The sequence below is a fragment of the Lotus japonicus genome, chromosome 3, assembly GCF_012489685.1.
Source record: "Lotus japonicus ecotype B-129 chromosome 3, LjGifu_v1.2".
NCBI classification, from domain to species: domain Eukaryota; kingdom Viridiplantae; phylum Streptophyta; class Magnoliopsida; order Fabales; family Fabaceae; genus Lotus; species Lotus japonicus.
The window spans coordinates 20,701,010-20,726,539 of NC_080043.1; the positions used below are offsets into that span (position 1 = coordinate 20,701,010).

The 25,530-nt window shown below is 35.1% G+C and overlaps 3 protein-coding genes across 8 annotated transcripts; 2 read left to right on the forward strand and 1 right to left on the reverse strand.

Moving 5' to 3' along the window:
- Positions 1-894: 894 nt before the first annotated feature.
- LOC130749175 (beta-glucuronosyltransferase GlcAT14A-like) lies at positions 895-4,371 on the reverse strand. Of its 2 annotated transcripts, XM_057602484.1 has the most exons (5): positions 4,222-4,371; positions 2,460-3,201; positions 2,268-2,343; positions 2,062-2,177; positions 895-1,567 (listed from the first exon to the last, which is right to left on the reverse strand). In XM_057602484.1, exons 2-5 carry the CDS (start codon positions 3,028-3,030, stop codon positions 1,068-1,070), a joined length of 1,263 nt encoding a protein of 420 aa, XP_057458467.1. In that variant the 5' UTR covers positions 3,031-3,201; positions 4,222-4,371; the 3' UTR covers positions 895-1,067. The 2 variants fall into 2 exon arrangements, with proteins under 2 accessions (XP_057458467.1, XP_057458469.1); XM_057602486.1 differs by lacking the exon at positions 2,460-3,201 and having other exon boundaries at positions 4,222-4,337.
- Positions 4,372-8,687: 4,316 nt separating this feature from the next.
- On the forward strand, positions 8,688-13,692 carry LOC130745253 (proton pump-interactor 1). 2 transcript variants are annotated; one of them, XM_057597432.1, is made up of 8 exons: positions 8,688-8,853; positions 9,540-9,947; positions 10,725-10,910; positions 11,036-11,215; positions 11,316-11,510; positions 12,178-12,276; positions 12,419-12,925; positions 13,191-13,692. In XM_057597432.1, exons 2-8 carry the CDS (start codon positions 9,564-9,566, stop codon positions 13,470-13,472), a joined length of 1,833 nt encoding a protein of 610 aa, XP_057453415.1. In that variant the 5' UTR covers positions 8,688-8,853; positions 9,540-9,563; the 3' UTR covers positions 13,473-13,692. The 2 variants fall into 2 exon arrangements, with proteins under 2 accessions (XP_057453415.1, XP_057453414.1); XM_057597431.1 differs by having other exon boundaries at positions 8,689-8,853; positions 13,179-13,692.
- Positions 13,693-15,922: 2,230 nt separating this feature from the next.
- Positions 15,923-24,869, forward strand: LOC130748597 (uncharacterized). Of its 4 annotated transcripts, XR_009022743.1 has the most exons (11): positions 15,929-16,214; positions 18,114-18,223; positions 18,457-18,588; positions 18,675-18,748; positions 18,831-18,936; positions 19,916-19,984; positions 21,593-21,657; positions 21,734-21,832; positions 24,207-24,306; positions 24,387-24,508; positions 24,655-24,869. XR_009022743.1 is itself a non-coding variant. In XM_057601827.1 (10 exons), exons 1-10 carry the CDS (start codon positions 16,058-16,060, stop codon positions 24,447-24,449), a joined length of 975 nt encoding a protein of 324 aa, XP_057457810.1. In that variant the 5' UTR covers positions 15,923-16,057; the 3' UTR covers positions 24,450-24,869. The 4 variants fall into 4 exon arrangements, 3 of the variants coding, with proteins under 3 accessions (XP_057457810.1, XP_057457812.1, XP_057457811.1); XM_057601827.1 differs by having other exon boundaries at positions 15,923-16,214; positions 24,387-24,869; XM_057601828.1 differs by having other exon boundaries at positions 15,940-16,214; positions 18,109-18,223; positions 24,387-24,869.
- The last annotated feature ends 661 nt before the right edge of the window (positions 24,870-25,530 follow it).

Consider the following 25,530-nt stretch of genomic DNA (forward strand, 5'->3'; position numbering starts at 1 on the left):
GTACATGAGTATGAATTTCTTTTGCCTTCTTTGCAGCTCTCCAATGGTCAATATGTGAATTATTCTGATATCTTCCCAAATCTACAATAATAGGCAATGTTAGGTCTAATGCAAACTTGAGCATAGACAAGGCTTCCAAGTTCCAATACGTTTATACAACATGGTATATTCTTCATGTGTTCGCACACAAAATCATTTTTTTACTGACTCAAATCAAGTTTGTATACCTTCACTATGGGATATTAAATTATTGTTAAACATAATTGATATAGCTCTATTGAGACGAACATAAGATGACTCTAGACAACCTTTTTCTTTGGATCTTAATGCCAATGACATAAGATGTCTCTTCCATATCCTTCATTAAACCTCTTACAATCATGGGTGTCTACCCAACACTTTCCATACATTAAACCTCTTACAATCTAGCCTCATGTCTTATATTGTAATTTTTCTAAAACAATTATAATGAAAAAGAAAATAAATGTCCATTCGTGAGAGATCAAAGTACTGAAAATTCACTCACAATCTTACATTAGGCTTGATATAGCAGAAAAAAATTGTATGACAGTAATTATTAGCTATTTTATAGCTTATTATTCTCTTATCAGAGCAAGCTTGAACTCTTCACCGCATTGAGATTTACTGTATTGTATTGATCATGAACTTTCATTGCCATTAAACTAAGCAATTTAAAACAAATAAATTCCACTGAATTTTTTTTATCATGATAAATAAATGACATGCACAGTTTCTGGCTGATTGAGCCTGTAGCTATAGGTCCACATTTCTGTTGTCCACAGGAAGCCAAAAGATAATGATCCATCAAACATGAAGTAACAACAATGATTCAATAACCTATAAATTTCCGTGATCTTGATGGTGTGTAACCTCTTATGTTCAAAAAGAAAGATTACTCTGATTGATATTAGATATAGAGGCAATATAGCTAAAGTGTGAATGGGCACTCGAACTTCAAATGTTATTTCCATTCAATTGGGGGCTAAAATAGTGCACTTGGCTACAAAAATAACCTATATCTATGTGACTGTTCCATCTCCAAGGATCTACTTACACTGATCACGACCAGATTGAGCCTTCAATGTTAGCTCAGCTACAAGGCGCTGAAGCCTCTGAGATCCCGGACCAGGTTTGAGTTTATAAATGTTCCCAACCTCGGTACACTTGGGTTTACCGGAACACCACCCGCCGAGTGTGAATAGTCCATTTCTCCGGTGTAGGAATTTTTTATCAATCAAATCCAGGGCTGGGTCATCTTGCTTAAATTTTCTGGCAAATGCAGCACCACTTGCAATCATTTTTTCAGTGTAGTTGATGTTAAGGACGTGAGGGTGCTGTCTAGGAGGATTGTCCCAGGAAATATAATGCATGTCGCTGTTGACAACGGTTTTCGCTAATTCTGGCACATTGCATGCAACTGTCTGAAAGTAGCCTTCAGGGGAAGATATGAAATTAGAGTAGTACATGAGAAGGGTCCTTGGCAGATTATCCCAACCCCAGACAACATATTCAACAAATTCACGCGATAAAACCATCCATGCTGAACCTGCAATGTAGCAACAATCATTCAACAAAAAAATAAGAAACAACTTTGGAAAACAAAGTAGATAACTATAGAAAGGGAAAAACAATGGCAAGCAAGAAATCAGTCATTTCGCAATTGGTGTGTAGTGTACTACAAGGGGCATTGTTATGAACTTATGACTTATGGCTTGAGATTGAGATTTATTGCTCTTCACTCTTCTGCCCAAAAGGTAAAAGAACGTTTTTTCTTGTTCCAAAAGGAGAATATTTCACCAGACCATGCATGCTTTACTGATTGTAAGAGCACAAGTTTCTGAAATTACACATGCATATATTGTAATTGTGCCTTAAAAAGCTATCTCCTAGGAGGTAATGAAACGAATCAAATAACTTCTATCATAACCAAAATGTTATTATCTTCTGAAAAATAAAAAGAAGGTAGTTATATATAAGGAAGTGACCAATTAATCAATTATTATAAGGACAAAGAGGTGTGTGATCAAGGGGGAAACCAACCAGTGAATAGTTTAAACGCAGTTGGCAAAGTTCTCTTAGGATTGACCCAAAATACATCAGACTTGGTTGACATGTAAAGCCCAGGGTCTATAATTAAAGGCATTGCTCGTTTATCCCTGCAGAGTATGGTTCAGTTCATTATTATGCATAAGTTCAGGTTTCATATGTAGCTTTTCATTTCAGGGAGGAGAGAAGAAAAAAATTACCGCTTCCATCCTAACCGACTCGTGTGCTCAATGAAGTTAAGGCCTCTATCTAAATTCGAAAAAGTATATAGTAGATCTGCACAGTTATAATCCATATTAGTTTAACAATTATAGTTGCAAGTTGCAACCTTAGCATTTGTAGCAGAACAAAATACTAATAGAATCAATGGCCATCTAAGATAACAAACTAACCATCCTGAGTGACAAGAGGATAGTCTGAAGCACTAAGATTAATAAACCAGTCCCAGTCTTTACTTCTCTTGAGCAGAATGGCACAAGCATGAAGAGTATTAGCAACCATCGTCGGTCCTCTATAGGTTACCATATTAGCCTTTGTAATTACAAAAACATTTCCAACCTCTGAGAAGACAGGCTGTTTCTCAACTCTAGAAGCAAGCTCCGACCTTTCTTCTAAGGGCGATTTAAGGTCCAAATGAACAACATAATGGTTTAGCGGATGGTAAAGCGCGAGAAGTGTTCTCCAAAGCTTATCCAAATCACCTTTGGAGCCGGCGATCAAATACGCAAAACGCGGAATTGCAGGCTTAGAAGGAGCCAGAGCAGGAGAAATCTTCCTCTCCACAAATGGGAGGGAAGTTTGGTTTGGTTGTGAATGTGATGGGAGAAAGAAGAATAGTGAATTGATGGAGTGAATTGAAGATACAAGGCCTATGTACAAGGATGTGGCTAGAAAGAGAATACAAAAAGCAGAGGTCATGATGATAGGAAAGATCCATTTTTTCTTCATGTTTAAGAACCCCATCACTAAGAATTACCATGGATACTCATACACTTACACAATTCTCACATTCTAGATTTCATGAATCATTTGAAACATGAATAACCACCAACCAGCTGCTAAATAAATCTAAATGGCATCCTCTTCATATATCTTTTCAATCAACAATCTCTGCCTTTGAAGTTTGAACAGTATCTGTTGAATCCACATCAAACATTAAATTCAAGAAATTTGCAGTTCTCTTCTGGGGTGAGATTAATTGTTCCACAAACAAAGCAATCTCAGGTTTCTTAATCAAACAGGTCAATTAAGAAACCTTTAATTAAATTGCCAAAACTAGAAAATATGTACAGGAAAACAAGACAAATTTGAGCATGAAAAAAATCGACTGAACTTGGAAAAGAATATTAAAGCATTAATTAATTTGTAACAAAAAAAAGCATTAATTAATTAAGAAATAACAGATTTTGCCCTTGGCATTGAAGAACTAAAAATTGTAACAGAGAAAACGAATTATGCAACGAAACACGTATTAGCTTGAAAAATAACGATCTAGAAAAAACAATCGTTATATTGGGATAAAATAAAGATAGGTTTAAGCTCAAACAATGGTCAATTAAGGCCTCGTTTGGAAAAACAACTTAATTAAGCGCTTATGTCATAGGTGCGATCATAAGTGCTTATAACATAAGCGTCATAAGCATGTATTCATAAGCGTTTATTATATAAGTGTTTGTTCATAAGCAATTTTAATTTTTTTGTTAAAATAAATTGAAAATAAGTTATATAAGCATAAATTCTTTTTCATAAGCTTTCATATAGCTTATGAAAATAAGCTCAAAACAACTTATAATAGGTCATAAGTTGTTTGCATAAGCTTTGTCAAACATTTGCACAAACGCTTATATTATTAGATAAGTTCAAATAAGCTATCCCAAACGGATGTAATTTCAATTATAACGATTGTTTGGGAAATACTATGAGAAACACACAACAATAGATGTGCTGTAACGCGTGAAAAGAATATGATCATAAACAGAAACAAACGCGGATCAAAAAATAAATGTCTCATAGAAATTGAAACTGCAGAAACACACAAAAAAATTGAAGAGAGAGGGAACCTGCATGTGAGAGTTAAGAATCTATTAAGTTAATGATCATAATCTAGATCAGAGTGATGTGAAACACTTAGATAGATAAACACGAGAGACAAACCTGTTTTTGTGATGAAGAACGCGTATGAAAATAGAGAAGAAGCAGAGCACATATAAAGCACTAAAATTTAGAGGAAGATGTAAGCAAAAGGAGTTTCTTTTGTTGATGTACGTGTCACACAAAGTGGTGCCATATATATAGAGGGCGTTGCTGCTAACTTCTCGATTACTAGTGCTTTACAACTGAAATAAAAATAAAAATAACAGTCTCTCTCAATATTGACTCGCGGGGTGAAGATGCAATGTTTTTGTTAAGAGTTCGGTTTATATGAATTGAACTTTTAACCTCCAGTTTTAAACAACAATTTTTTATTATTGCGACTAACACATATTAAACCTTTTGATCTATGGACCGTGTGTTTCTTTTAAATTGTGTTATTTTTTATTGTTAGAAACGCATAAAAGTAGAGATAATTTAATTTAGGAAATTAAGACTTGTTTAATCCACGTCTACCCACTCTTAAATATTAAATTTGACTTCTTTTTTTTAATATCATGAAGGCACACCATTATCTTTCCCCTCACACGATCATGTCTGTCTACTTGTAACACAGATCACCATCTTAGACTAGACAAATTCGTAAGTCGTAATGAAGTCAAAAAAAAAATTATGTAAAATTATTCATTTTCGTTGAGGCATGGCAAAAGAGTGGAAATCAGACAACTAATCAAAGTTAGCACTTCTAATGAGATAAGTCAGCCACGACACTCAATGTCAATGATGGTTTTTCACTTTTTCTGCTTGAGCAAAAGCAGAAATTGGGTATACGTCGTTTTTACATTTTAGGATTTTTTTTAAGGATTTTTTAGGCTAATCATTCATATTCATATTTATACCCTATTTATTGGACCATTTAAAAGGGAATTTAAAAAAAATTCCTCAACTACCACCAAACGCGTGCCGTCAACTGTAGGATTCCCCTGGTAGAAAAAAAAAACAAAATTTCCTCATTCAATAAGTATTACATATTCAGACTTTTTTTTTAGAGCAAAAGGAAACATATACATATTCAGACTTACACAAAATAGAGTACGCAACGAAAATAAAAAATATAATAGATTTTTTTTAAAAAGAAAAAATATAATAGATGATCATAAAGATAGTAGAAGAAAAATTACTGAAAAAAAATGGAAGAAAGTAAAGTGATGTGAATAAATCAAAACTTTTTCACATCCCCGGCCACAAAGTGTATTGCAAAGTTTGGTGGTAATTTGTATTTTTGGTAGATGGAAATAAAAGACACAAAATCAATAACACAACTACCAGAAAAATTTTCCAGCCTCCATACAGGGATGGCAATGGGTCTCATGGGTACCCGCTAAAAATACCCACAATGGGTAGTGTAAAAACCCGCTAAACGAGTATGAGGTTGAGTATGGGTAATTACCCGTAAAAATAGTGGGTATGAGTGCGGGTATGGGTACCATACCCGCACCCATACCCGCACACATTTATTAATTATTTTTATTATATATATACACACTTGGAAGTATATATATCAACAAAATTAATTAAAGTTATAACTTTTTAACTTACTCTTTTAAAAATGAATCATTTTACTTATTAAATATTTGGATAGATCCCATGGATTAAAATTGTCATCACCTTCCCAAAAGATATCGGGTTGTCCTTCCCATCCTTGGTCATAGTATTGATGTTGGTCATATCCATGGAATCCACTCAAACCAAAAGCATCCATTGAACCCTGTAAAAATTACTTTCACACACAAGTTAGTAGCACCGATTCAATGAAGCAATTGTAATAAAAACTCCAAACAATAAAACTCAAGAATCAATCAACAAAACGAAATTATCCCCGGCAACGACGTCAAAAACTTGATAGCAATTTCGCAAGTGTACAGATTGATCGAAGTAATACAAAAGATTGTCGAACCACAAGGATAGTTGTTTGTTGATTTGATCTTGGAGATTAATGTTTGGAATGGAAAAGAAAAAGAAATATAGATTAAAGTTTGTTGTGATGGAAGCAATTGTAACAAAAGCATAAACAAGAATATTGTAAAACTTATGAGAAAACAGTACCCTGGGTCAAGTTTTACCCAATTCAGTTATGTTACTCACAATCTAATTCATATATGAACTCTTAGGAACATTTCTATGGTGATGTAGCCTTTACCTTCACTTGTTAATACATTAATCAAGTAAATCATTCAATTTCAGTTGCTAAGCCTAATGCCTTAGTACCTAGTCAATTCAATTGAAGAATGAAGCTTGTATGTTCAGGCCAACACAATAAGTTCTCACCCTTATACCTAAGTGATAGCAAACAAATCAATCTAATCCCAAGTCTCTTAATCCTTACCAACTGTCGTTGTGCAAGAAGAAAGCAAAACACTTGCATGCATTCAAGAGAGTATTGAAACAGAGAAAAGATACATAGAAAGGAAACTTTATTCATATAAGAAACTCAGAAGTTCATAACATAACTTAAACTAGGATCCACAATCCCAAGGTACAAAGGTAAACTAGCCAAACATGGCTAGAGAACTCATAATGCAAATCAAAAGAACAAAAACCTGAATTAAGAGTGCTAAGAAGCCTCCACAAGCTCCAAGAAACTAAAACTCTAAGTTTTATTCAAAAAGTTACAAGCTACCCAAAAGAAATGACAAAAACCCAATTTATAGAGTTTCCAGCGGCGCACCACGCATGTGCGTGGCCTCCTCCACGCACATGCGTGGAGCATCTGTAAAAAATCAGCCTCCTTGTTAGCCCACCACGCATGTGCGTGACCTAGGGGGCGCACATGCGTGGCCTTCAGCGTTTATTGCTTTTCTTCAACAGAACGACCACGCATGTGCGTGGCCTCCTCCACGCACATGCGTGGGTCATCAGATTCCTCATCAATTTTGTAACTCATTCTTCATCTATCATCATGGCTCATTACTTGGCTTTCAATCATCATCATTAGCCATCAAAATCCTATCAAACCTGAAAAGCTTCTCAAGAAACCATCAAAACAACAATGTAACTCATGGAAACATCTTATTAATCATGGTAACTCATCAACCCCTCATTCAACTCAGCAAATAAGAACCCCAAAGGACCATCAACACCAATATTCTCACAAGATTCCAGCTCAAACCTGACCATAGGGATTAACCTTAAACTAAAACTAATAAAAACTAACAAAAAGATCAAATAAATAAATTAAAATTCATAAACTAATGCAGATGCATAAATGAACTAAGAAGGACTCAATTTAACTTAAAACTTGATGAAAGACTCAAAAAGAAGAATAAAGGAACAAAAAGGACTTGATAAACATAGAATAAACCTCGGGTCATCAAGTATTGTTCTTAGAGCCTTCTTGGGGCCTTTTTCCAGGTTTGATTATGTCTTTCTTAGCCATGCTTGACTAAGTTTCTTTTAGCATGCAGGATGTGAATTATTTTCTTAGTTATGTTCTAAGTTTCTTAGTTTGTAAGAACGTGATATAAATCTATGCATCTATTTCCCTTTTACAATATTAACCTGAATTCATGAAAGTTATTTTGCTTATTATCTTCATCAAATGGAAGTTTGGTTTAGAATAATGAACTTGAGATTAAATTGATTCGTTGCTGGCACCTTATGAATAATGGTATGGGCTAATAGTCGGTGGTCTGATAAAGAAATCTAATCTTCAATTGAATTATTTGTAGGTACTAAGGAATTAGTCTAATGAGATTGAATTTAACGTTTTTCTCACTTAAGTAATTAACTTGTAAAGATCTAAGCTAGATCAACCATAGATGAATTTCAAGAGCTTCATACACTCTTAGTTGTCTTGAACATAACATGAACTTATGAAACTAAAGTCAAGTGCTTGTCTTTTATCATAATCATTTATTTGCTTCTTAATCAAGTTCAATATCAAACTAATTATATATTGCTTTAGCTTTTCTTGTGTTCTAAACAACTAGTTCTTCTTACAATTTGGTTTGGCACACAACCCATGTGGATTCAACAATCTTTTGTATTACTTCGATCGATCTGTTCACTTACGAAATACGTATCAATGGACCAGCTCAAATCATGGAATAAAGCTCAGTAACGTGCTTTCTAAGGGAAAATATAATGGCAAAGTATTGAGCACCATAACCCTTTTTTTTAATTATTTTTCAATAATAATGCGTGGAAATACACAATTCAACAATCACTATTCGACATACAATTTTGTGGCGGTTAAAAACAGCGGTTAATGTTTATTTGGAGTTAAAAGTCATCACTAAAAAGTAGATGGGATGTTATAGAAAAGTCAATGTTTATGAAACATCCTTACTCATTGTTTTTACTAAAACAAGGAAGAAAGAAAATGAAAAAAGCAAAAAAATCTCACAATAACAGTGTCAAAAACGGGAATCTAATGTTTTACCGTTTCGAAGAAATCGAGGTAGCGAAATCCACTCCGGAACCTGATCACATTTGTTTTATAGTATAAATAGGACAATGTAAAAAAACACCACACTCTCTCTCTCTCTCAATCTAGTTCTGATTAGTCTTGCACGTGGAGACGCTTGAGGTTCGGGTCTAAGATCTGACCCTTCTCCCTATATTTCGATTCGGATTTTGAGACATCCTTTTTCAAAAGGGGTCTTCTTCTTCTCTGCACTCTCTCCACACACACTGGTATTCTTCTCTCTGTTATTGCTTGAGCAGTTTTTAGTTTGTTTCTGTTGTTTTTTCAGTTGAATGTTTGTAACTTTTTGTGTAAATCAATGGTTTGGATGATCGTTCAATGTGTTTAGATCATACCCTTTTGGAATTTTGTTTTTCTGTACTAGTTGTTTTCATTTTCTGGGATTTTGATTTGCATGTTGGGTTTGATCATTGAACTGGTTTGACTATCTCCCTAAAAACCCAGATTTGAAATCTTATATCTGAATTGTGGTGTTGTGTTGTGTGTTGTTGATTTCCTCTGCATGTTTGAGATGGAGATGGTAATATGTAGATCCCCTTCATCCATTTCACATGCCATGATTGAAGATCGAGTTTCTGTTATCTAATTGAATGAATTCAGTACTCATCGTTGACTTGACTGAGCTTTGTCCTGCATATGCTCTGTGGCTTTATATATATGTGTGTATTTTGGTTAATTTATAGTTATATAGACGATTAGTGTTCCGAAATTTTTCTTTTCGATTCATGATTTAGCCTTTGCTTATGCACTCGACTTGATTCGAATCGAAGAGAATTTTTAGAGTATCTGTTTGCTGAGCTTGTGGATGAACTTGTTAAATTATACATGCTCCTAATTGCTGAATCTTTCCCTATATTGATATGATATACATGTGTATTTTTTTCTCTGGAATTAGGTTTTGTGACTTGTTGTTGGAGACATGGCGGTTGAGGTTGTGGGATTTGAGATGGTTCAAGGACCAGGACCATTTGAGAACGGTGCTGAAGGAGGCAAATCTGTTTTGCATGAAAAGGAGAATGGAAAACTGGACCAAGATGTGGGAGCTGGTAAGCCCATCAAGTTCGGGTCACATGGAGATGAATCTGCTGCTAAAGGGGAAGGGAATGATGTTTCAGATTCCAATGTGCCCAAAGATGTTGGTGAAGAGTGGCCTGCACCTAAGCAGATTCATTCTTTTTATTTTGTCAGGTGCCGGCCTTATGATGATCCAACCATCAAAACTAAAATTGATCAGTTTGACAAAGAGATTAGCAAGATAAATCAAGGCCGGTTTCAGATCACTGAAGCTCTGAAGGCAAAGCGGGTGAGTAGAGAATAGTTCATCATTGTTGCTTGTTGAAGTTTTAATTGTTCTTAGGGGAAATTAAAATGTGAAGAGAATCGAAGGAGTAAAGTAGGATGTGGCAATGCAGTCAAAGGCCCCAAAATGAGACTGCAGAAGGGTCTGCACCATCTGCTTGTTGTATTCATAACTGTTTAAATCCTTATTCATAACTGTATTACCCCTAAAAGTCGAGTCATTTAACTTGCTACTGTGATGCTATCATGTTAAGGGAGACAGAATAGAATGTTCCATAACATTTTCAAATTGAACAGTTAAAACTTCGTGTTCACTATAATGTATGATGCTTGAGTTGTTAGTCATATGGAAAGTTAATGGAAAAGAGGAAATGATTTATTTTCTGATGTTGACTCCTCTTATGTGGATAATTTATACAAAATAGTAAATGTTTTATAATCTAATGTTGACTACTATTTCATGAGGCACACATGTTTTGGTGCCTTATGTTTGGGAGATGGGGTGTATCAGCTTGATAGCTCTGTGGTTAAATGTGCAAAAAGATGTATATAATGTTATGACATAATTTTAGTATGTTTAATTATCAATGTTGGGATCTTTTCAAATGTGGAGCTAGCTAACATAGAAATGTAAATATATGGGAATCACCTGATAGTAGATTAATGTGGCTTGCACATTCTGCTCTTTCCTTGAAAGCTTATATTTGTGTAATGATATAATGATCTTCTTCTCTACAGACATCTAACACAATTGTATTTTGGTGTTTACTCTTCACTGCAGTCAGATCGTGCAGAGTTGATTTCTCAGATTAAGTCTCTTAGAGATAACAGTAGGCAATTTCAGAGTATGGTTGATGAGAAAATAAAAGAGATTGAACCTCTACAGCAGGCACTGGGAAAGCTGCGTACTGCAACTAATGCCGGTCGGGGTGGCTTATGCTCATCTGAGGAGGAACTTAATGATGTTGTATGTTATGAGTCCCAAGTTTTTTCAATTTAGAGTTTGTCAGTTTATCTGTATTATATAGTTAATCCAAACACCTATCCTCCATTCACCCACTTCTCGCATTGCATATTCTATAATGGATGCAGATATATAGCTTTCAGTACCGCATACAACATGAGAGCATTTCATTGGCTGAGGAAAAACAAATCCTCCGAGATATCAAACAGCTTGAGGGGACAAGGGAGAAAGTTGTTGCTAATGCTGCAATGAGAGCCAAGTTACAGGACTCTATGGGGCAGAAAGACACAATTCAAGATCAGGTTAAGGTAAGATATTTGTGCTATTGGGGTTTAAAGTGTTTCTTAATTAATTTATTTTTAAATCTGTATTTTTCATCAAGTTGTTGAGAAAAAATATTTCTTGCAGCTTATAGGTGGGGATTTAGATGGAGTGAAGAAAGAGAGACAAGCAATTCGATCCAAAATCAAGCAAATTGATGAGGAGCTGAAAGCCAATGAAAAGGATATCCAGTCTCTACAGGAAGAACTGACAGCTGTCACACAGAAGAGGGAAAAAGCTTTTGAGAGCATTCAGCAGCTGAGAAAACAGCGCGATGAAGGGGTATGTTTTGCTTTAAATATGAGCACTGTCTAGTGTCTAGTGTCAAGTCTAAGGTAGCTTTTGGTGAACAGGTTAGAACAGGACAAAACATGAATTCTGTTTCATGTTTGATGCATATTAAAAGTATAAAATAACAGGATTCAAGTTAAAAAATAAGTGATATATTTTGGTTTTACTTAAAAGATGCTGCCAAAGAAAATGACAGGATAGGCCGTCTTATTTTTGCATTTTCATCTCACTTGGTATGCACAAATTTAAAGATGGAATGCTGTGGTGTTAGATCATTTTCGTCTTTCATTTGTTTTCTTGATTTTACCAGAATGAGGCATTCAATGACTTCCATTCGTTTTTCAAATTCAACTAATTTCATCCATTACCAGAACCCCATTCAATCTTACTATTAGTGAAGTTTATACCTAAATTTTGCTATTTCAGAGATTTAGTTAAAATTGTAATAAGAATCCTGACTCCTGAGTTCCGCCAAACTGACAAGTGACAATTATTTAACATACCTATTGTCATGAACTGAGTAAAATATAATTTTGTCCTTCATTGAAACCTGCTTGATCCTGTTTGTGTAGTTTTCATGTAATTTTTGTCATTTCTTTATTCTGTTTTCCTGGGCTTCAGATTATTTCTTAATTCAAATTAACATTTTCTTTTGCAGAACTCCTATTTCTACCAAAGTCGCACACTTATGAATAAAGCACGGGAGCTTGCTGCGAAGAAAGATATTAACGCTATTGACGAACTTTCACAGACAGAGGTTTGTCTACATGATATTCATTATTTGGAGTTATCCAATATTTAATGTTGGCATTGTCCTTTAACCATGCAATCGTCTTTTCCTACTTTTCCTGACTGTGATGAAATGTGGCTGAATCTTAACTTTACCCCCATGGTTCTAGGTTGAGAAATTTATGTCACTCTGGAATAGTGACAAATCTTTTAGGAATGATTATGAGAAGCGAATGTTGCAATCATTGGATATGCGGCAGTTGAGTAGGGATGGACGGATGAGGAACCCAGATGAAAAACCACTGCTGGAAGAACCAAAACCTGCTGAAACTGATGCATTTTCAAAAGCTATCCCAAAGCAGCCAAAGGAGGAGCCTAAGCCTTCTCCCCAAGAAACTTTACCTACTCAGAAAGAATCGAAAAACAAAGTGAGAGATTTGAAAGCCAAACCGGATAAGAAGGATTTAGAGGAAGCTGATGAATATGAATTTGAAGTTCCCCGAAAGGAGACCCCTCCCAAAGAGCCTGAAATCGATCCAGCAAAGCTGAAAGAGATGAAAAGAGAAGAGGAAATTGCAAAAGCGAAGCAGGCCTTGGAAAGGAAGAAGAAGTTAGCAGAGAAAGCGGCAGCCAAAGCAGCTCTCAAAGCACAAAAGGAAGCTGAGAAGAAGCTTAAGGTGATTTGATTGTTGATGTGATTCTTTTTGGATTTGGATTCTCTCATGTTAGTTTTTGTCATGTATGAGAGAGGATTGCATAAAACTAATTATGATAAGACCCATTTTTATTTATGTAGGGTACATTAGTTTTACTTGTGCTGTCCTCTCTCATAACACGCCATTGTTATTTGACTTCTTAACATGAGAAGATCCAAATCCTTTATCTCATTTCGTTCATGTATGTATTTCAAATTCTGACATCTGTTTTTAGGACCGCGAGAAGAAGGCAAAGAAGAAAGCTGGAATTGTGGAGGAACCGGCAGATGAAGTCGTCGAGGCTCCACAGGAAGAAACCATCAATGATAATGTTGAAGCGGCAGCTCCTGTGAAGGAGAAGGTCCCAAAGGAGAGTGTTATCAGGTCCAGGAGTCGAGCGAAAGGCCCAGATTCTCTTCCAAAAGGTATTCTCAAGCGGAAAAGGTCTAACAATTACTGGATATGGATTGCATCTGCTGCTTTGTTAGTCCTGCTGTTGTCGGTGCTTGGATACATCTATCTTTTCTGAAAAGCTTAGATCTACAAGAAGGAGCTGTAAACCAAATTTTCCTAGTGAGTGGCTAAGTATGTGAGGGTAGGCCAAGTAATTTCTGTTGTATACACCTTTTTGGGAGAATGGACCAAACACGCACTCTGTTATGCTTAGCTCCTGCTTTATGGAGAAGCTGTATACATTAGCTTGACTTTGTACTTTTTGAATTTTCAGATTTCATGAGATGTTTTGAATATGTTTGTTATAGTTAATTGGTAGGAGGAATGGTGCTCTATGATATACTGAACATCTTTATGTTGAGAGAAAATGTTGGTGGTAGTCTTTGATGATACAGATTAGAGAATAAAATCTCTGCAGGAGGATGAACATGGTCATCATTCATCAAGCTGTCAATTGAATATTAGTGCAAAACTGCAACTACCAATTGGAATGTAATCATTTTATATTGCAAGTTGTTCAAAATAACCATGTTGACCTAATGCAACTATTTTGTTTGAATTTGTTTCTAAAATTAAATCTTTTCCTCTTTTTTAGAGGATGCGCATTTTGTCTGTTAACTTCATTGTGAATGAAATTTTGACATTGCCAAAATGATTTTTACCTAAGAGGGGATCGAACCCGGGCCAGAAGCCTAGGTGAAATAATTAAGTTTGAGAGAACGAATTTCTATTTTTAAATAATGGTGTAAAAATAAATTTTGCAAATTGTAGAATTATTTTTTTAGAATGAAATAGACAATTTTTGTTTTTAAAACAATTGTTTCTAAGATATTTATAAATATTTATTGTATATTTATTCAAAAATATTTTTCTTTACTCATTTTTTTTAGAATTTAGAAATGTTTTCTTAGAAACATTTTCACCATAATACATAAAAAATTTAATTACTTCGAGGAATTTAAAATATTTTATTAATATTTTAAATATTTTCAAAATTATAGTATATTTATTAAGTACAATACTCTAAAATTCAAAATTTTGTACATAAAAGTATTATAGGTGCGGATAAAAATTAAATATATGAATGACTTAATCGGTACAAATAATTTTCTCCAAACCCTAATTAATTCAACATGTGAACACCCTTAGGTTCACTAAAAGTTAAGGACTAACTATATGGCAAAGGCTAGGGTGGTCCCTTTTTTTTTGGGCCACCGGTGGACCATCATTAAACACCGTTAGATCTTGAAATCTCAGAATATTCTTTAGGTAAGTGGTTAGAATTGAAAAGATGATAACATGGTAAATTTATAATCATGCTGCCTCACTTTCATCCTCACCACTCTCACTCTCCCTTTACCTCGCCTCCTCCTTTGCGACTGCAACCACCGCACAACCTCTAGAATCGCCGACAACCACCAGAGCTCTTTTGGTGGTTAGTGGAAGTAGCGATCAAAGTCTCCTCTTCCTCCTCCTCCTTATGCTTCTTCTCCAATCTAACAACCTTCAACCCCAACACCCACAACCAAACTCTGCCACCACCGAGCCACTTTCTTAAGCCTTTCTCTTCCAAGACAACATCTTCATCACCATCACCATCATTGAAACCTAGATAAAGCTGACCGATGGATTTTGTTGCAGACGTGATGGTGCGTTTTGTTGTCGAAAATTGGTGGGTTTTGTTGCCGACGTGATGGTGATTCCAATGGTGTTGGTCTTGTGATGGGAGGACACCAGAGTTCGGTGGAAAACGTCGCTGGAGCTGCCACTGAAAACTACTCCTAGCGGCGGTTTGTGACGTAGATCCTCCAAGTCCAAGCTTCATCCTTACCGAGGAAGGTATATGTGAAAGCTTTGTGGAGTTTTAACGAAGGAAAGTGGAGATCCATGATGGTGGTGATGATATTAATGAGGAAGAAGTGAAAGTGTAAATTGAGATTATTGCATATAGTTAATTATTTTCTCCGTTCCAAAATATAAGTTGTTTAAGAATTTGTATTATATTTCAAAATATAAGTTGTTTTGCAAACTCAATGCATTTTTTCTCTATATTTTCCTTATATACTCTCATTTAATATTATATTTCTTAATTACTACCTTCAATTTACACCAATCATAACTTTCACTATGCACTTAACCAATAATAACATTTCTCTCTCCTTAATATAACAAACTTTAATTAGGGGTATTCCAATCAAAATATTTATCAAATAATGAGTTCTTAAATAATGTGCACAATTTTAAACAACCTATATTTTGGAACGGATGGAGTACCAAATAGGTCATTGGTCCACGAGCAGTAAAAAAAAGTGACTACCCTATTTATTTTCATAATTTGAAAGATGCAATCCTATGCAACAATTCTACGGGTAATGAGCACGAGTATGAATATATAGGTACTCAGAAGATACGAGTACAAGCATTGCCTACGCTAGTATGGGATAGATAGGGGTAAGTTTTTAAAATGCGAGTATAGGATCGATACTATATAGTATCCTTCAACTTTAACCCTTTGAATTAAATGTAATGGAAATAAGAGCTGATTATGAAAGGAAAAAACAAAGCTCCTAGTCTCACTGTTTGAGCGCTCGTTCACCCGAACAAAGGGTGAGGTGAAGATTCCCTCTTCTTCATCACCCGGGTGAAATTTACCTTCTCGCCATGGCTGCTGCTACTAGCTTTGGAACTTCATGGTGTCTAAGAAGAGCAGCTCATGCTTTTGCTCTCTCTCATCTTCATATTCTACGCAGCAATGCCAACCTCTCTTTCCAAACTACCCTCACCGCCTCTCATCTTCTCTCCGTTTCCACTTCTTCAGGTCTCAGCTTACTTTACCAATTTCATTTTCCCCTTGCTTTTCAGGTTTTATTTGTAACTTGATGCTTTTTCGCATACCCATTATGTTTAATCGCTTAAAAATGTAGTCTTTTTCACAAACAGAATCATGGATACTGGAAACCAGGACGAGAAAATTTGTTCATTATTTTAGTCCACTATTTTAGTTCCAAGGTGCATAAATTACAGTATGAAAACTCAACAGGGTTATAAATGTTGCTAATGAATGGAGAAGTGGGTTTTGTAAATTATAATCAAGTTGAAAACTTGGTGTTTAATGGCGGATAGGGTAGCGTAGCGGCAAACCCAAAAAAACGTTATTTTGAGTGCTATTGCGGTGCTATAATGGCAAATAGCGGACAATAGCGGCAAATAGCGGTGAATAGTGGCGTAGCGGTGAACCCCAGGGTGCTACGCTGTAGCGCTATTGAGCCGCTATGGCGCGCTGTTAACAAGCCAGGCGAGCAGTGATTCTTTTGTGTTATTGCTCAAAACTCATAAACTTTACTACATGTGTAATAATGGTGAAGCGGAATTGGGACGGAGGGACAGATTATCAACTGTGTTGTTGTGGGCTAGTGTGTTGCAAGTTAGACTTCATTCTTCGGATAAAATCACCAATAAAGTGATTGATTGGTCAATTAAGCAAGTGAATTAGAGCCATTACGTGTCAATTAGCTTGACTTGTGAACTGGTGACAAGTGGTAACATGAGTGGAGATATGGCTCCATCAGTGGTATATGGCTCCTGATTCTTGAAAGTAGGCTTGTTAAGTGGTTTTTCCAGGTCACAAGTGGTAACATAGTTAGATACTTGGCTCAGAGTAAAATGTGCTTGGTGTGCTCCTAGAAAGACCTTGTTTGTTGACTATTGAGTACTTGGGTGAGGCTTGAGCATGACTAGGAGTGTTAAGGATTAATACATGAGGAACAGATTGTTGGGAACTGATAGAAACTGAGTCCAGCAATGGGTAATGATGCAGAATTAACAGAGAATATGAAAGGAGAACGGAAGAAATCAGTAGCAAGAATACTACTGCCCACAGCAAAGCTCCTATAGAGAGAAAGCTCTCTCCATTCTCAACAAACTAATTGATACTCAAATTATACATCCCCACTAACTCTCGTAGCCTATTTGTTGATACTTCCCCCATGAGTATTTAACTTCCCATTCCCCTTTTCAATCTCTTCCAGTTCGGCATCCTTATTCTTTCTCCTGTAAACTCTCCAAACCCAAGGCCTGTGTGCTACCAACTGATGGGGCCTATTTAGGATGGTAACAGGAACTTATTTATTTGTTAAATGAAGGTGTGAGTGAAGGAGTTTCATATTGGACAGGGTGAGTATAATTTAAAGTGGACCCATGAACTTGATGCCTTAAGGTTTTGGGTTGGGTAGTGTCAGGTTCACTAATGTGGTTTCCCCGGTAGCTCCATTGATACATATCTCTCCCTGGTGTTTTTGACTCCGCCAACAGCCAAATAGTCTGGCTATCTCCAACAAAATGGGGGCTGTATGTCTTGCGTGAAAAGTTTTTGTGCAATGGGAAAGGTTGTAAAACACTGTTCTATTGTCATCTCCAGTCCTTGTTAGTGCCAGTTGTATTTTATGTGTCAGAGATATTCCAGGAATGTTTATCATTAGATAAATTTCACTTTAGATTTTATTTGCTTGCTCCTTTAACTGCTATGCGATTTGGAGATATTATCCTTATATCATCTAATGTAAAGATGCATGCTAGGTGAATGGAGAAGCAATATTCATGACTTTTTTTACCACTTTTAAACTGCTAGTTCATAAGTATGTACTTCTTCTTGTAAGCTAAATCTATTATTTGGGCATCTCAATCCAGTTTCATGTTTTTAATGCTTCATGAAGTGCAGCCTCAGGGGTCAGCCAGACTGTACAGGCTTTAAAAGGAGAATTTGATGTGTTACTCAAGGGAGTTGGAGAAAGAAGTGTAACAAAAGAAGTGAAGCATATTCTTGAAATGGTAATTTCTTCTGTTTCCGCTAGTCCATATAAATGTCATTTTGAAATTTGCCTGAAGCACGTTGTGTGCCACATTGGAAATCCCTTTTTCGCCTCATGTAAGTCCGATGTCCATTGCCTGTGTAAAAACTATTTAGGTCTGGTTGGGCCTTTGGTCCATTAAATGTGTTAAAATCTTTACTTACCAAACATTATTCAATCCCTGACTTGGTTGTCAATTTCATTTTGTTGTAGGCTAAACGAGCATCATTAAAACGAGAGGTTCTCCATACAGATTTTCTAACCCCTCCAGTGGTGAAGGAATCTATGCAAATATTGGAAAAATTAGCAGAAGTGAAAGCAATTGCTCAAGGAGGTTACCCACAGGTAAACATCAAGATAAATGCTTTCCATTCCCTTGGCACCTAAGTTATCTGTACTTTTATGTGGGCATTGAAGCTAATGTTCTCCAGGCTGAACGATGTCGGATTTCTGTTGGTCATCCAGATGTACTGACAAGTGATCCAGTAGTTATTTCAGCATTAAGGTAAGTGCTGAAAATTTTGTTACCAAAATGGTCAAGCTCACTGCATCCATTATTAACGTTTACTTAAAATTACACTTTCCAGCATCACAGGGAACTTTCAGTTTGAACCTTGCTCTCATGGTGACTTCCTTGGCTCAGTTCTCGGTACAGGAATTGTCAGGGAGAAAGTTGGAGATATCATATTGCAGGTATTCCTCCCCCCCCCCCCCTTCATTCATTTCAAGAATGTGCTGTTTGAAATTATGTTCTGTGCACTCAAGGGTACTAATAGAAGAATTTAATAGTATCATTCTTTAACCATGTTCTTATGTTGTTTTATGCAACTGAAGAATAGTAGTGTATTTACAAGGAACAGTTAAGGCTTTGCAGCTTTTAATAGACATGCTTCTCTGGGATATGTAGTTTTCCTTTATTTCAGAAACTAGTTCATGTTACACTACTTTACAGTTTGTTTGCGCATCAAAGACTCCCATTATCTAATCCAACCATATCAAAGCTGTTCAGAGAAAACGTGACTTGAAGTAAAATCCTAATATAAATAGACTTCAGCTATAATAGTAGCATAGCATAATCTGCAATTTGTTGCATATTAGATATTATAGTATTATACAACAATTTACCATCTCATAAGTTGTTCATTTGTTGAATTTGTAGTTCTAATCTCAATTTTATCCCTCTCATCGTGTGCACAGTAGAATACAAGACTATTGTCTAAGGCTGCTATTATCTCTAATGTTAGTTATTGACTCCAGTTGTTGTTTGATGACAAAATAATTCTATTTTCTTCTGCTAATTAGTTAGATCTGTAATAGGAAGTTATCCATACAATGGGGCTGAACAAAGTCAAATCATTGTGGCAGAAAGAAAAACTGAACTCAACATCTGTCTAGAAAGCAGTATTGGAAAGAAGGGTCACTTTTATATAATTCAGTTGGCAATAATTCAGTTTGCTACTGTGTTGTTCATCTTTTGGTTCGCTGCAATTTAAGTTTATTGACATGACCTGGATTACATTGTCTTATTTGCATTCATTTTGATTTTTATTTGACTTCGTCTGTTGTATTTATCCCATTAAATATTTGTTTTTTCTGTTTATTTTTCCAGTGTGCATATAAATAGCCCAAACATATTTTAGGGAACTTTGACATTGCTGCCTTTGCTGTCCAGGGTGAGCAGGGTGCTCAGATACTAATTGTACCAGAACTTGTGGAATTTATTATGTCAACACTGGATAAGGTAGCGCTATTTCACTTACTACTTTGTACAGTTTAATTTCTGAATAAACGTCTAAAAATTTGAACAAAAGGAAATAGTTTGATGTAATACTTATTTTACATGATAGCATGAATATTTTTCCAAATTGTGGGGTGCAATTTTTTTTTAAGAATCTGTATACGAGCATGGTAGACTATTTAAGTTATGAAACTATATAGTTTCTTATAAATAAATATTGTGAAAGTTCATTTATAAGGATAAAATATGTATCTCTTCATTCTAAATGCTTCTACACTAAAATGTTCAAATATTTCAGCGTGCAATATGATACTAGGAGAGGTATAATGGCAGGCTTTGGCGATGAAACGAAGTAATGTTTCATATGTTAGAGGAATCAAATATATGTATTGTGGGACCACAACTAGTGTTAGATGAGAACATGAGGTGTGGCAACAAAAGATCTTTGTGAGTTGGGTTTCAACCTGTTTTTCCCCAAAAGAACCTGATATAACCCATCTGTTTTCTGAACCCCTTATCTCCTCTTTTGTCTTCTAGACCCTCTTTCCAATCTGATCTCTAAACACAGTTGTTCTCTTCAAAACCACTTGCTGGTTACTGGTCGCTGCTGTTTCTCTCAATTCTCTGTGGTTCTTCTTGTTCAAGTTTCACCTTCTCTTGCTGCTGCTTGTTCTCTTGCATGTTTTGGGTGCTTATTCTGTCGCTTCTGCTGCTTGTTTGAAATCTTGTTGGGCCCTTGTTCTCCCTCTTGTTTCAATTGGGTTTTTCGGCTGCTTCTTTGTCTTTCTTTTGCTTGTGAAGGAGGTACTCTCTCTAATTTTTTTGGTTAAGGTCTAGATTGGTGCTGTTTTGTTGCTGAAATTGTCTTCCAAAGGCTGGTGTTAGTGGGTCTGAGGGATATTTTCTTGTTTATAATATTTAATATACATACATATATATATATATATATATATATATATGTATGTATGTATATATTGTGTGTGTGTGTGTGATTTATATGCTTACATATGAATTTTTTAGATATTATGATTAGGGGAGGAAATAGGTTAGGTCACTTGTCGGGAACAAGCAAGGCCTATTAGTTGCTCAATAAATCAATTCAAGGCATTTTAAAAGCGTATTTAGCTAAAAATAAAAATAAAAAAAATTTATTTTTGCTATTATTATTATTTTATATTTTAATAATAATATCATGAAGTTATATCCTTAGTGACACATTTAAAGATTTAAACATGTTGACGTATTTATAAGTTTGAGTTTATAAGCCTATTTAGAGAGATTTATAACTTATTTAAGTCCCGTATCTTAGTTAGACTTGTAGGCCTGAGTGCCTGACCAAACTTTTATAAAAGGCCAAGTAAGACCTTGAAAAATGATATGTATCAGTCCTACAGGTCAATCTTAGGTATTAGAAAGCTCAACTCAGCCTATTTCCACCCCTATTATGCATTTTTTTGATAATGTAGCTTACTGCACCTAGTGGGTTAACACTTTTGTTGTTGCTGTTTTACTGCTTAAGAGAAAGGTTTTTGTTGTTGTTGCACTGCTTTTGAGCAGTTTCTCTTTTGTGTAATTGATATTATTTATGCACTGATTGCATTCTTCTTTCAGGTTGGTAATGTTTCTGTATCTTGCAGCAAGATACCATTAATTTCTCTTGACTATGAACCACCAAGGTATGTTGATCCTTGTGTCAAGTCCACATAGTGTTTAATTGCCAGTTAGACTTTAGTAATTTTGTTTATTGTGCAGAACAAGATCATTCAAAACTGTAGAAGCATCACTAAGAGTTGATGCACTTGCAAGTGCAGGATTTAAGATTTCACGTTCAAAGCTAGTTGACATGATCAGGTTGGCAATCCCTAATATACATATACATATACATATACATATACATATACATATACATATACATATACATATACATATACATATACATATACATATACATATACATATACATATACATATACATATACATATACCATGCCTGTTCATTATTTGTAAATTGTTGATTGCGTACGATTGTAGTGCAGTGGTCCATGAGATCTTGTTTTCTAAAAACTATTTTAAACTTGTTTCTGCTAAGTAAAATAATGGTCAGTTATGACTTATGAACGTTGTACAGAAACATATGCATAAATTGACTGTCTTTGAATTTGATTAGCTGTAACTGAATCAGCCGGGATTCCCGTTGAACTCAACACGAATCCACACTGAATCCAACATGTAAAAATCCTGCTTCTCCAGTCCACATTAAACTCAACGTTGCAAATTTTAGCTTCTCCGTTTGTGTCTTGAGTTACTTGAAATCATGTTTTTGTTGGCTCTAATGCCATAACAAACACGCACTGGTCTCCTCGCTGACTTTCTTTTCTTCCCATTTCTTTCAATGTCCCTGTTGGCTCGCAAAAAATCCCTAACAGCTATGAGGGTAGCCGAAGAGATGAGTTAGCCGAAGCAAGTAGCTAGCTGTTTGAGTAAAGTAGCCGGATGAAGAGAAGTCATGCATCTGGACGGGATTTATGGACAATTATATCAGTCGTTGTTTGACATACACTCAGAATCTATTTTCAAACTATACTCAGAATCTCGGGTTTATCACGTGAAATATCAAATATGGATCTGATGTGTATCGTCCTCCAATAAGGAAGGTTAATGAAAGAAGGAATAAGAGGAAGGCTGCTGTTTAGCCTTATTCCTGTTATATATTGTTATCTGTGTAATAAAGACTAGCTTAGTATCTAGTCTGTTAATTGGGCAGTTGGGATTCTGCTATATAAATATAGGGAAAGGGTAGTTAGTCAGTTAGGGAAATTGATAGGTAGTTGGGAGAGACTGGACTCTCGAAGTTCTAGAGGAATCTAGGGTTCCATTGTTACAGTTCCATTCTTGTAACCTTGAGCCATGGAATCTCAGTTCTGAGAATCTTGGTTCTGTTCAACTGAATAAGCAATTCCATTTCTTTGTTCTTGAATCCTTGAGGATCCTTCCCTTTAAAATAGGAATGGTAGTTACACCTTACGAGCCAATCAGTCAAGTCAATACATGGAAGTCTTCCTAGCTGACTAGGAAAGAGAGGGTATTAACAAACCCACGATTATAAGGGTTTGCATGGGACGTACGACGTAGGTTAGTGGTTACGTTCTTGAACAACCGTTGTAGTCAGCCGATCTAGCAATCACTAAGAGCTTTTTAGAGTGTCTTAGGAACCTGCATTGAGGAACATAGTCCCTATCTTGAGGAATCGCTTGTTTAGAGAATCATTAGTTGGTTTCTCAGCCGTCTCACATGGCAACCCGTAGACCTAAATTTATTTGAACCAACAGTTCCCAATAAATGTATTAGTGTGTCACAACTGCTCGGATTTCTCTAGCTATTTTTGCCTATGTTTGTCAGAGTTGCTTCAAAAATCAAAAGAGAGCATTTATCTTTCAATAAATAGTTGCAGTTTCACTGTTTCAGCTTGAAACAAATCATAAAGAGTTTATAACAAGTGAACTTGCTCTTGATCGCAAGACCTTTGTAAGATACATTTTCTTGTATTCCCCAAACAGCGCTGCACCTAACTCTGTTAACATTTTCTGATTTTATTTGGGGGTTAATTGATTGTTTAGAGAAGGAGCATGGTTGGTTGGTACATTTTTCACCACATGCATTTTTATCATGATAGAAAAAAGCGCCAATTTCAGTTGTTTGGTCTGCATAACTTGAAGAAAATGAATTAATTGTTTAATTTGGAAATCTTTTTCTCCGCCTCTTCATGAAGCTTATCAAATATGTACAAATTATGCATAGCACTTCAAGTCAGAAGATAGTCAAGATACTTAATTTTTTAATTTGTGCTTTTCTTTTTCATTCTAAATTAGTCTTGTTATTTTTAGTTGGGGCATTTGAACTTTAGATGATTGTTGTGAACCCTAAATAAATGTGCATCAGTGACATTTAAGGCCAGGCACCAGGACAAAAGGAAAAAATAAACACAAATCCTTGGGATACATGATATAGAATAATTACAACATAAGACAACAGCTGATATATTTCAAATATTTTCATCCCCTACTTTCTTTCTCGACTAATATCTGATTAATGATTCCTTCATTCTTGATGCTGTCATGAAAGTTTGTTTTCTTATGATATGAGGATGTTGAGATGTTTTGTTGATGCAATGAAAAAAATTGTTTATATTTATATGATGATTGTGCTCTACACATGATGTTTGTAGCCATGGTGATGTGCGTATCAACTGGATCTCTGTTACTACCAAAGGAACCACACTTAAGAGTGGAGATATTGTATCAGTTAGTGGAATGGGAAGATTAAAGGTAACTTGCCAAAGCTTAAAAGAAGGTAATGATTTTGTGTATATATATAGTCATTAATGTTTTATTTCATTTTGGTCCAGATAGGAGAAATAAACCCCACAAAGAAAGGAAAATTTGCAGTGGAGCTCATTCGGTATTTGTAGCAGGAACAAGAGCAATGTACGAATTCCTACACATACAGGACATGCTCCTTTATGCACGAGTAATGATTCATTCATACATCAGTTTCTCTCATATTATTTTTATTCATTTTTCTTCTCATTTATTTGCATTTCCTATCACATCACTTATCATACCACTTATTTCTCTCTTTTCTTCTGATCTCATCAAATGTGAGTGGATTTGAAGTCTCAATGAACTATGGATAGCCAAATGTACAACTGACAAAAAAAAAACTGTACAGACAAAATTGTCCTCTCTTGTTACTCTATTCACTAGATTTAGACCTGGGCAATTATATAGTACAATATTAATTGTGGTGTGAAGCTTTAGAAAATAATTGCTAAGAATCATATTTCCGGAAATATTATGACAAGAATGTTATTATGGAGCATATTTATGAAGTGTTTGGTTAAAAAATTTAATTTCCTGGATTACTTTCTGATATTCCTTGGAACAATTATAACAAGCATTTGTTTTTTTATGCATATTCTAAGAAATAGATTCTGAATATCTTTAAATATCCTTATTATATATCTATTTAACTTTTTTAATGTACTTATTAAAATGGAATAAAAATTCAATTGATTATTATGTCAATTGTACGATTTTTCTATTGTGAGGAATTGTGTGGGTTGATCACCTGTCAACCAAAATATGTCATCTTTCATATTATCAAGGTTATTTTGCAATATTTGATAGAGAATCTATCTATATATATATAAGTAAAGCACACTTGAACCATTACATTAAATACATTAGTAAATATTGCATGTATTATAATGCATTAAGTAATAAAAATTTTATCTTTGTAATAAATATATTAAATAATAAGATTAAAAACTGAAAAAAAATTTGTATTATCAAAAGCTATTCAACTACCTATATTAAATATTTACAAAAATACCTATATTAAATAATAATAGTTATAATTTTAAAAAATAACATGAGTTGACAAATGTTAAGAATTAAAATAACATGGGATTTTCTCTGTCAAGCATTTCCTTTAGATCTTCAACTATGGTTGCATCAAGTTCTTCTGCCTTTGCTCCCTTTTTGAAGGAG